Raw genomic sequence first — 12,542 nt, 5'->3', positions numbered from 1 at the left:
TTTGAAACGTTGCCCACTCTGCACATGGACATAGGCTGGACATCTGAAGATCTTCAGCATAGAGTAATCTACCGGCTTTCCTGTCTACACCTCATCTGGAGTTTTGCAATCAATAGTTGTAGATGGCGACTTGTTAATGATGAAAGATGCTATGTTAACTGCTTCTGCCCATAAACTTTTATTCAAGTATGCATTTAATCGCATACTGTGAGCACTTTTCAGAAGAGTTATGTTCATCCTCTCAGCCACACCATTTTGCTGAGGAGTTTCAGGTGTGGTAAAGTGATGTACAATCCCCTATTCTTTACAAAATTCTTGAAATTCTCTAGACTTATACTCCCTTCCATTATCTGATATCAAGCATTTCAGTTTCTTTCTTGTCTTCCTTTCTACCTTTACTTTCTATTGTTTAAACTTCGTTTGTGTTTCATGAAGTAGACCTAGACCTTTCTTGAGTAATCGTTAATGAAGGTAATAAAGTATTCTGCCTCACCCATGGATTTGATTGGTGAAGGCCCCCATACATCAGTGTGTATATAGTCTAGTATATCCTTACTCGTATGAATTGCAGTTTTGAATCTAATCTTGCACTGTTTACTGAAAACAAAGTACTTACAGAAATCCACTTTACAGGCTCTGACATCTTTCAGCAATTTCCTTTTATGAATATTCATCATACCTCGTTCACTAATATACCCTAAACGTACATGCCACAATTTTGTGTCATTTGTGTTGGACTCTACATCTGTGGTTACAGAAGCTCTACGTATAATTGTATTCCCTATCAACCTGTATAGGTTCCCAATCATCTGATCTTTCATGACAACCATAGATCCCTTACTAACCTTGAGGACTCCACCTGTTGTTGTATACTTGCAACCATTTGAGTCAAGGGCCCCCAAAGATATTAAGTTTTTCTTTAATTGTGGGACATGCCTCACATCTGATAAGATTCGTACTATCCCATCAAACGTCTTGATTGTGATAGATGCTATTCCAATGGTATTGCGTACCGCATCATTCCCCATTAGAACAGACCCACCACTATATGATTTGTAGGTTTCTAACTAATTTTTATTTGAGCACATATAAAAAAAACGACCAGAATCTAAAATTCAAGAATCAGTAAATTGATTCTTACCTGAAAATATAGAGAGAAGATCTCCATCATCGTTGTTAGAGCTATCAACCACGCTAACTTCATCAGATGCTTTTCCTGTTTTTATCCTTTGTGTATCCTCAATTCTTTTCGGGCAGTCTCTCTTCATATGACCTTTTCTTTTATAGTAATAGCAAATAAACTTGCCCTTCACCTTCGATTTTGACCGATTTCGGCTTCCAGACCTCATTTGATTTGATCTGCCCCTTTCATTACTCTCTTTGTGTTTTCCAAAGAAACTTTTTCCTTGAGATTTTATACTGCTTGTCTTCTTCCTTGTCTCGTTTGACATAAGAGTAGCAGTGACTTCGTCCATCTCAAGAGTCTCATTCCCGTACAGTAGAGTCGTAACCACGTGATTGTATGATCCTGGAAGCGAAGCCAACAGAAGTAGGGCCTTGTCTTCATCCTCGATTTCGACCTCAAGGCTTGCTAATTGGCTTATGATTTGGTTGAACTCGTTGAAATGTTCAAGCAGATTCGTGTCTTCTTCCATCTGAAGAAAATACAACTGCTTCTTCAAGAACAACTTGTTCGTCAAAGATTTCATCATGTAGATACTCTCAAGTTTTGCCTAAACCTCTAGAGCAGTTTCGAAGTCCACCACATAACGTAAGGCGTCGTCTGATAGATTCAGACGAATCGTACGTACCGCCTTTTCCTCAATCTCTCGCTACTCTTCATTGTATATCTTTGCTGGTTTTTTCAATTTCACTAGCAAAACCTTAGCTAGACCTTGCTGTATCAAAAGATCCTTCATCCTTCGTTGCCAAAGGGTGAAGTTGTTCTTTTCATTGAACCTCTCAATGTTATACCTGACGCTTGAGCCATTTCCTGTCATCGTGGCAGCAAACCCCAGAATGCGGAATAACCTGGTAGGCTTTGATACCAATTTTTAGAAACAAAAAACAATCCACGAAAATAAGAAAGAAAAAACAAACACAAAAGAAAGAGACAACCTTCCACAATGCAAATATATATGTTGTTCGGCAACGTGCCTACATCCACGGGAAATGAGAGCTTCTTTACTAACAATGGAGAATAGGGTTACAATAGCTCTCTTCCTCATGCCTTTCTGTTTTATTTGATTATAAAGAAATTTGTGTTTTTCCCTTAACCCAAAAAAGAACTCCCATCACTACAATATATAGTCTCATATAAATTACCAAAATACCCATGTATGGATATATATCGGGTCCCAAATAGATGGTACAAGTTATCTAAATACCTTTGTATCCTTTTAACTCCACCTTGGCAGATCTATTTCTTTAGAATACAAGACATCAATCCTCAACACACATTACTATAAAATGAGAGGAAGAGAGAGGAAAAAGGCATTATAGTCTTAAATTTTTTGACGTGTTTATTGGGAGGTAAATATAAGAAAATATAGTAATAGGGTTTATGGTGAGATAGTAAAAAGTATTGGGAGGTAGGATGTCTTCAAACTTTATTTTGGGAGGTATCTATAATTTTCCCAATTAAAAAAATATAAACGAGAAAGAGGGAGAGAGAGAGAAGTCTTTGCTACTATGAAATGGGAAAAAAAAATAAAAAAATATCAACATTATAATCAATTTAAATTGCAATAGATATCTCATTATTATAAGTTATTGATTTATTTATCATGGGACATATTTTTGTATTTTTATTTTCTCTATTTTTTCATAATAATATTTGCTTATAATTAACTAGTAAATTTACTAATATAGTTGAAGTTAAGGCTAATTAACTAAAAGAATAATATGAAAATACAAAAAAGATAAAGCAAAAAAATAAAAGACCAAAAATACAAATCATGTACTTAATAAAATATTGCTATATATATATATATATATAGATAAAAGTTAATACTTATATTGGTAATTACAAAGTATAAAAAGAAATTCCATTTTTGTTTTTCTTTTTGACATACGCTCTATCAAGGATTATATTCTCAGTCAAAGAATAAGTAAACATATCTCTTCTTGCTACTTCTATACAAATAATATAATTGACATTGTTTTAGAAAAATAACTAACTCAAAATGCAGTCATAAATAGCGCTATAATTATATTTTGAAGTTTATGTGATAGAGTTTTTTATTTTTATTTATTTTTAATGTTAGAAAATAATATTTACTTATGAGTAAATAATATATTTACTAATACTAATTTTAGAAATAATTATATCGAATAAAAACCTATATGTGAATACGGATCCATCAAACTCTCTGTCTTTTATAGACCCTTTCAATAAATGAAATTTATATCTTTTTGAATATTTTATTTTAGACTCAAAATTTTATTTTAATAATTAATAGTTAATACACGTGCATGTCGCAAGTAGAAGATAATGCGTAGGGAATGATAAGAAAAACTAGGTAGAGAACAACTCATTACACTCATGTGCATGAAGATATGTAATGTCCACTCAGTGTGGCAATTGTGAAGTTGGTGAGAGAAAGACCTCAAGGGCCATAGTAGTAGAATATCAACTGCTTGTTTAGTGGTTAGATGAGGGATGTATCACATACGGGATCGGAAATTACAAGTGAGAGAGCCCAATGGATATGATCTGGTTTTTGGAGAGAGAGCCATTGGCCTTTGATTCCTAAGTTTATTTAGCATCTATGACTTCAAGGTTTTCTCTCAAGTCATAATTTTGATCGAAGCTTAAAAAAAGATAACATTTAATAAAAGAAAAATAAAAGGGAAAATATGTATAAAATGATAAGGCAAACCTCAAAAAGTCAAGGAAACCTGTTTTATGAGTCAGCGGGCTGAGCCCATTGACTTGCAATCGTCCATCCTAAAGATGGATGTTATCTAATGTCCAAGATATGGATGCTGCATAAAAAAAAAATAAAAAAAAAATAAAAAAAAATAAACAAAATATATTTTTAATTTTAAAGTTTTTTTTTTTCGTTTTTGTTTTTGTCTTTGTTTTGTAATTTTGTTTTTTTTTTTGGTGTTTTTGTCTTTTTTTTTTTTTTCCAAATTCATAATCATCTTGATGAATCTACAAAAACAACTAGATAAAAAATTCATCTTTAAAATGGATTTTAGTGGGGGATCACATATGTAAATATGAAATTCATCTTTAAAATGGATTTTAGTGGGTGATCACATATGTAAATATGAGTCGACCAACTCACAGAAACCACATCAAAAAGTCATTGAGGTTGTTAGACAAGTTCATTTACCAATAAAATATTTATTTTGAAAAGATCATCTCACGTATGTACGTCCTACAACTATTTTGTTTGAAAATTCCAAACTTTCATTGTTCCGGGTTTGGAAACTTGCATATGCAGGGTATTTTAGTAATTTGGCCATTCATGTTGCTCAAGTCTACTGCTTTAGATGCCCTTACTTGTTCTGGGACTCAAACTCGACATATGTTTTTTCATTAAAATTTATTCTTTAAGTTAGGAACTTGGAGCTTTTGGTCACGTGATTTAAGAAAGGGCCAATGCTATTTGGAAGTGGCGAATTCCCCATAAAATTCAATTTTTTTTGGGGCTCAATCTTAGGATAAACTATTGACAATAGAAATTTGAGGAGATGAGGTAAAGTAATTGTCAATATTTGTATCTTGTTCAAAGAGACCAGTGGGGATCACCTTTTTATTCATGGTAAATTTACTTTTAGCTTATGATGTTGGGCTTTCCAACTTGTTGGGTGCTCTTTTTCTCTGATGCTTAGACATCACAACATTATTTACCTGTTATCTCTTCCCTCTTTGCCTAAGAAAGTGCAATTATTTGGAAGATCTTTAGGGCGTCTCTCTTATGGGAAGTCTGGCTTGAAAAGAACGGGAGAACATTTGAGGGGTTCGGAGACGTATATTAAACATAAAATTTTGCACAATGTTTGGTTCTAGTACTCCAAGACGAAAGATGGTTTTGGGGTGTCAAAAACACTTTTTTTTTCCTTTTTTAGCCTTCACTTTTTTATTTCTCAGCCTACAGTGAATTCTAGACCTCAGAAGGATGCCTCTTGTTCAATAGTGTATTAAATTGAATTTCGATGCGAGTTCTCTGGGTAACCCAGGCTCAATTGGTTTTGGTGGAGTCATTAGGGATTGGAGGGGAGAGGAGATTTTCTCCTTTTGGGGTACTTGCGAGGCTGCTACGGCTAATTGTGTTGAGTTGTTAGCGGTGTTGAATGGTGTTAGGCTGTTAAAGGCTTGGTGTGCCCATGTGGGATGGATGGTTGAAAGTGACTCGTTGAATGTAATTAATTGGTGCTCTAGGATAGGAAAACCTCTATGGTGTCTAAGGAAATATTTGCTTAACCAATAGATATTTGTCAGAGTCAAGTGGTTCATTTCCATCACGTTTATAGGGAGGCCAATGATAGGGGGGACTCTTCAGCAAAACTTGGGGTTAATACTGACCGTGTCTTTATTTTGCCTTTGTTATAGTCATGTTGTGATATGCCTCTCGTAATTAATAAAGTTCTTTGCTCTTGTCAAAAAAAATAAATTAAATTCAATACCATTGCTCCTTACAGGTTGCAATCCTGTAATAGGATAATGAATGAAAAAGTATGTTTTAGATTTGAGACCCAAAAGAAGCGAGGGGGTATCTAGGTCATCAAGATTAAGTTATTTAAATGGGTTAAAATTATATAGTTAGCCCAACTTGTTTTGGATTCTAAAACCCGAATGAGGGCAGTTTAGGTATTTTTCAACAAAAGTCTTGAGAAGCTACTGTTGGATTTGGTGCTATTCAAAATTACCTATATTAGAAAATATCATATTATGTGGGATTGAGAAATTATCATATTATGTCGTAGTGAGATATTCCCATATTATGTGGAATTAAGATATTTCCATATTATGTGGGATTGAGATATTTCCTTATTAAGAGAGATTGATATTGATATTTCATAAATTTCTTAAAGGAAATAGAAATCCAAAAAGATTAGGACTTTTGGATACATCTCTTTAGTTTGAGATATATGTAATATCAATAGGAAGTTTTCTATTTGGTTTGGATTCCTAACCTTATATATATGGATGAAAGTACAAGGAATTTGTGTACCCTATTTGGGTCACCATATGGGAATAGTGATTCCTTTACAGAGAGAGGGAGGTAGAGGCTCCTGTGCATAATATCTAATTTCCTCTTAGAGAAGACAGTTTCCTATATAGAGAAACAATTGATGGTACCTCTTGTAGACTTCTGAAGATTGGAAGGCTTGCTTCCTGTAGAGAAGCGGTTTCCATAGAGATTTTAGGTTGTTTCTCTTTTTAGTTAGAGAGAAAGTTAGTTTCTCGTTGCTCTCGCGTTTCTATCTGGTGTTGTCGGTAATGGGTTCTAGAAGTAAAAAGAAAGAAGAGAAAGTGGTTTAAAAGAGTTTGTTCGATTGTGTTTTTGTCGAGATTTGTTCCAAAATCTTTGATGTAATTTTCATTGATATAATGGATTTCAGTTTGCCATGCCCGTGGATGTAGCCCTCTTGGTTGAACCATGTAAATATTTGTTTTCTTATGTATGTGTTTCATATTTTATTTCTCCTACTTTATTTGCCAAAAATCAACTAAGTGGGTTTAGAGCTTGCACACAACAGCTACCTAGATGAAAGGATTCTATAAAACTAACCACTGTCGGTAAATTATTGATTTTATTTTTTCTTATCCAAAACAAAATAATAACTCGGAAGATATTGTACATTTTTGGCTCTATGTAAAACAAAAATCCTTTGTTTTCTTTGTTTTTTGTTTTTTTTTTTGGGGTAATTCATTGAGAAAGATATGCCTCTACCCGTACTTTAATCTAGAATAGAATTGCCTCTTTTTTTATTTTTTTATTTTTTTTTATTTTTTTTATTTTTTTATTATTATAAAGTGTAGTGATTGAAAACTATGGGGTGCTACAACCTCGACCCAGCCCCTTACCAGATAAAAATCCTTTGTTTGTTCATGGGAACTTGCATTGTGCTAATCGTGCGTGAGAGAGAGAGTAGAAACACTTGAAAACCTTTGTTAGGCCAAATATGGAAAAATTATGCATTACTTTTGCTGTTCTACTAAAACCGTGAAGCATGCTACATTGTTTACCTTCGCACGAAGAAAAAATGGATACATCTATCCATGATATGGAAACATTTAGTTCCCAACTTCGGGATGAAAAATAGAATGGCTATGGAGCCCCCAAATCCTACCCCATATGACAAACCAACCATCCCATAGAAAAGTAAAGAATCATTCTTAACCTCCTCTTCTTCTTCTTTCATCTGCCCTTCATCTTCATCTTTGCCGGTGGTGCACTTCTTCTCCAGAGGCTTGCCACATAGATCCAAGTTACCAACATAGCTGTTTTCCATGAATGTGGAAAATTGCCCTCCAATGGGAATTCCTCCTGACAAATTATTTTCAGCCACATTGAAATTGGAAAGAAAATTGAGGTGTAGGAGCTCTTGAGGAATTTCTCCTGCTAGTTGATTGTTTGAAAGATCCAGACTCTCAATTTGCTCTAGGCCCATTAAAGAACTTGGGATTGCACCCTCTAAATGATTGTTTGATAAATTCAATGAACTCAACCATTTGAGGTCTCCGATCTCCGGTGGTATAGGACCCGCCAATTGGTTCATAGAAAGATCAATCCCAGTAATGAGAACAAGAATTATCCCCTTATACATGTGCTCTGTTCCTTTGGTTTGAAATTCCATTTCATCCATGAGAGATATGACGTTATCAACTCCTTTAATAACGAAAAACCCCATAAAATAGTTTGCCTGGTTAGGCCCCTTACTCGCCCATGCACTAATATTATTGAAGCAATTGGGTACAGCTCCCTTGAGATTGTTGCGAGATAGGTCTAAGATTTGTAAGTTTTGTAAGCGGCATATTTCGGTTGGAATCTGTCCTACAAAATTATTTCCTTCTAATGCAATGGCAAGCATATATGAGAAACCACCAAGCCAAGCTGGGAGTTTCCCAGATAAATTGTTGTTGGCAAGGTTTAATCTCTGCAATTCAGGACTGTTCAAAAGGCTGGGTGAAATTGGTCCTGCAAATCGATTCCCATCTAGGTGTAAATACCTCAATCCCGTTAGGTTGGATTTCTCAGATAGCATTTTGCCCTGCAGTTCATTGTTTGATAGTCTCAGAAGCCTCAAACTAGTAATAGTAGTTAGGTTATGGGGAATTTCTCCCGAGAAATTATTATGGGATAAGTCTAAGACTGCAAGTTTCTCCATGTTACCAAAGGACGCAGGTATGCTCCCTTGAAGTTTATTTCCAGACACGTTCAGCAAACCTAGATTAGGGAGCACTTCTCCAATTTCTATGGGAATTTCACCATCAATGTTATTAACAGAAAAATCGATGAACACGGTACTCAGATTGCGCTTGGAAGTTGTTGGGAAGGTGCCTGAAAAGGAATTATTTCTGAGAACCAATATTATTGTGATGTTCCTCATTAACCATGTTGGGATGCTCCCAATCAAGTTGTTATGGGAGAGGTCAATTTGCTGCAACTCTTCTTGAGCCAAAAGGAAATTTGGAATGCTATTGTTCTTGATCTTACAAGATGATAGGTTCAATGATTGGAGTTGGAACGAGGGAACCCAAAGTTTGTCTTCAATTTCAATTGTAAGTTCATTGTTGCTCGAAAGATCGATAGTGGAAAGATTAGAAAGGTTAGCAAACATGGCGAAAGAGATTGATCCATTCAGACGGTTATTTGAGAGAAAAAGCTTGGTTAGATTGTAACTGCCTTCTAAGGAGAGAGGTATGGGCCCTTCGAGTTGGTTCCATGATAAATCTAGGTGAGTGAGTGAAGATAATCGGCCTATAGAATCCGGTATAGCTCCTCCAATTCTATTTTCCATGAGATTTAGTTTTTGAAGGGAAGCGATATCACCAATACTTGGAGGAATGCTGCCTTGGAGTTCATTTCTTGAGAGATCGAGCTCTTTCAAGCTTGAGAGGAGACCAATAGATGAAGGAATGCTCCCACTAAGGTGATTCAAACTCAAATACAAGTAGCTCAGGTTCTTTATTCCCATCAACTCTGCAAAGAAAAATTGTTGGTAAGAAAGATAACCCTTATGCCCACCAGATAGATTTATGCAAACAAGTTTAGTTATGATTAAAGAATGAAGTTGCACCTTCCATTGGGAAAGGACCATATAGATCGATGTAACCTAATGCCAAATACTCGAGGGATGACATGTTGCGCAGACACGGAAGAATGATCCCATCGATCTTATTATTAGTAAGATCCAGGAACTTCAAATTCCTTAATGTAGCCAATCCTTCAAAGGATGATCGAACCCCTATATCGTTCCAGCTAAGGTCCAAATGAATAAGCTCATCGAAATGGATGAACAGTGAGGTATTCAGTGACCACGGTTCAAGCCAGTACGACCGAGCCCAACTGAGAGAGAGCTTTGCCACTCTAGCAGTGCCTGCATTGCACTCCACCCCTTGAAATTGGCAACAGTTTCTCCCTAACCATGACTGAAGGGAGGAGCCATTTGGATAGTTCATGGAAGCCTTGAGCTCCATGAGAGCAGATAGTTCAGTTTCCAAACACTCTGGGAAAGAGCTTGCATGACCACCAAATCCATTCAATCCCCCAAGTACCAATACAGTAAGCAAATATGGTATCCCCATTAAAACCCTCACTACCCTTTTGGTAGCCAAAGCACAAGTAATACAACTCATGTAGAGTGCACCAGCGATGGCCAACAAAATTTAGTGCAAATAAATGGTCTCTTTCACATTTAACCATAAATATATCCACGGCCGGCAAGACCACATAATATTACTTAAACTAATGCTTTCTCCGATAAAATATTGGAGGTGGTTGGGGCCGGCAAGAGAGAGAGAGAGAGAGCGAGAGAGTCCAAATATGCAGCTTTCAAGAGGTTTCTTCCAAATCTTCGTTCAGGCGCCCTTTTAAAGTCAAAGTCGCAAGTAAAAAATAAAAGTTGGTGATTAAGTCATAGGTTTTGGATGGGGAATGACGGTCAATGATGATTGTGATCACTTTGTATTAAAAGTAAGCGGCTTCATTATATAATTTGAATGTGGTTTGTATAAAGTTGCAACCTTTAACAATTAAATTAGGGTGCACCTCCAAATTCCATTGTTATGTAATTTTGGTATCAAAAGTTTTTAAGATGGTTTAAGAATTGATTTTCATTTCTAATTATAAAGTTTTAAACTTTAACAATGGATCAAATCAAGTAGATCTATAAACACATGAAAATATTGAAAATGGACGGTCTAGATAATGTGTTGAATGATTCACTAATTTGTGGACTCGCAATCCTTATTTCTTTTCATATTCATATATCTAGATGTCGAAGTCATCAATTAGATAGTTTTCTAACATCCAAACAATTTTTAATTATGGATTTTCAAGATGCACCTTTAATTCAACATTAAGATCGCACCCTTATATAAACTTTGTCCAACACGAAACTGATTTGAATATTGAACTTGGATTCCACCAAATACATGTGTCTTGTTGGGTCATCTTCTTTGCATTTGTATGGTAACGTTTCCTATCCAATGGATTTTCAATCCACAAGGTAGAGTGAAAAAAGTAAAAAGAAAAGTCAAAAGATAAGTGGAATAAGCTGTGATAACTTCCCCTAGTAACTATTGAAGTTGAGGAGGGTGCTAAAAGATATTGAATTTGCAAGGAGTTATGCATTTTCCAAGCCATAGAAGCCATCAAAATCTTTTGACGTGCATAGAACTTATCGTACTCTAGGTAGGGTGTGAACGAGTCGGATTCGGTCTTGGTCCTAGTTGGCCTGATGGGATAGGTCAGTTCCCTATTTAGATAAAAGAAATATATGTTGTAAGAGTGTCATTGACTTGACTTAAAGTTTAAAATTTTGTTATCGAATTTTGTAGAACATTTCAACCGATCCAATTTGACATATAATGACTAAGAATAGTTGTGACCTCCTTGTAACAAAGATAAATGGTTTCATAGTATACAATCTCTATAATTTTAATGATATATATATATATATATATATATATATATATATATATATATATATATATATATATATATATATATATATATATATATATATATATATATATATATTACAATGGGTTATATTAGGGTACTCACATTATGGATTAATTTATCATTGTACTCAACAAATATTGGACACTTCTACGATTGTTTTGTACATGTTGTATTTTTTTAATAGGTGCGGTTTGTATAGAGCCTAGGCTCTAAACAATCAAATTAGAGCCTACCTTCAAATAGTGTCGAGAAATGTAGCTTCAATATTGAAAATATTTGAGATAGCCTTAAAATATTTTTTCATTCTTATTTGTAAAGTTTAAAACTTAAAAAATAGTGTAGATAAATACATTTATGAAACCTTGAAAATCTTAAAAATTGACAGTAAAAAAATGCATGACTAAATACGCTATTTCTTTTAGAATTTATCAGACCCATATCTTAACCCCAAGATTTATTTTGGCATATCCCATACTACCCAACCCTTAGGCTATTCAAGATGAGATAGAGACTTAGGAGGTGACCTAGGACTAGGGCATGCCCCTCTAGAGATAGGCTAGGAGAGAGAGAGAGGTCTAGAGAGAGAGAGATGCTTTAGAGGGAAGAGAGAAAGTCTAGAGAGGGAGGAGAGAGAGTGGGGCGTGCCCCTTAGAGAAAGAGATAAGAGAGAGCGAAGAGAGATGTATAGAGAATAGGGGGGTACACCCCTATTTATAGTGCAAAAATGAGTTTAGGGTTTCTTAGGGTTTCCCATAGTTTGCCTCTTAACTGAGATTGAATGTAGACCATTGATCAAGGGTAACTTGTGAGGTGAGAAATCTAAGCTATCTATCCCATAGATGAGCCATTAACATTATGGAAGGTGCATGAACTATTATCCCCTTTTTTTAAACCATTTTTCCATCAATAGAAATTAAGTTAAGCTAAATTGAATATTATGCATACCATAAAATAGTATAATCCTTCTCATACTTTCACAAAATCTTTCAAAGATATATCAAGTCTTCAATATTTAGTTAATATACGATCAATATATTTGCAAGTCACATTTGATCACATGTCACAATTGACAATTACCATAACATAAAGTCACATGGACCACAAAACATAATCTTTGCATGAAATAGAAAGTGGTAAGAGGTGGGGCATGCCAGTTCAAGGAAGGCATGCATGGGCCCCACCTTCTAGAACATGGCGGGCCCATGTACACAATGGGACCCTATGAAATTTTATTTTATATTTAAAAATAATAAAAATAATAAAAATAATTTTAGAATATTTACTTGAATATTTAAACCATTGTAAATCTATTGTAAATTCAATATCTTTAATTTTACAAATCCAAATTTCAAAATAAATATCCAGACATTCATAAAAATTCAAATAATAATT

At 34.8% G+C, this 12,542-nt stretch overlaps 1 protein-coding gene across 1 annotated transcript; it reads right to left on the bottom strand.

The window, feature by feature from the left end:
• Nucleotides 1–7,026: 7,026 nt before the first annotated feature.
• On the bottom strand, nucleotides 7,027–9,805 carry LOC18436563 (receptor-like protein 8). Its single transcript, XM_006846795.4, has 2 exons — nucleotides 9,262–9,805; nucleotides 7,027–9,164 (listed from the first exon to the last, which is right to left on the bottom strand). The coding sequence occupies exons 1-2, from the start codon at nucleotides 9,767–9,769 to the stop codon at nucleotides 7,204–7,206; spliced, it is 2,469 nt and encodes an 822-aa protein (XP_006846858.4). The 5' UTR covers nucleotides 9,770–9,805; the 3' UTR covers nucleotides 7,027–7,203.
• Between the last annotated feature and the right edge of the window lie 2,737 nt (nucleotides 9,806–12,542).

Source organism: Amborella trichopoda, chromosome 12 (genome assembly GCF_054954075.1).
Source record: "Amborella trichopoda isolate Santa Cruz 75 chromosome 12, AtrichopodaSantaCruz75HAP2 v2.0, whole genome shotgun sequence".
Lineage (NCBI taxonomy): Eukaryota > Viridiplantae > Streptophyta > Magnoliopsida > Amborellales > Amborellaceae > Amborella > Amborella trichopoda.
Note: the sequence above shows the minus strand (reverse complement) of the source record. Positions and strands in the feature narration are given on the sequence as shown.

What these genes read in the sequence shown, in the direction of transcription:
- LOC18436563 (XM_006846795.4), bottom strand. Translation starts at nt 9,769, where the DNA reads ATGGGGATACCATATTTGCTTACTGTATTGGTACTTGGGGGATTGAAT. An exon ending in TGGTCCTTTCCCAATGGAAG is followed by an intron (nt 9,165 to 9,261) that starts GTGCAACTTCAT and finishes TTTTCTTTGCAG; the next exon opens with AGTTGATGGGAATAAAGAAC.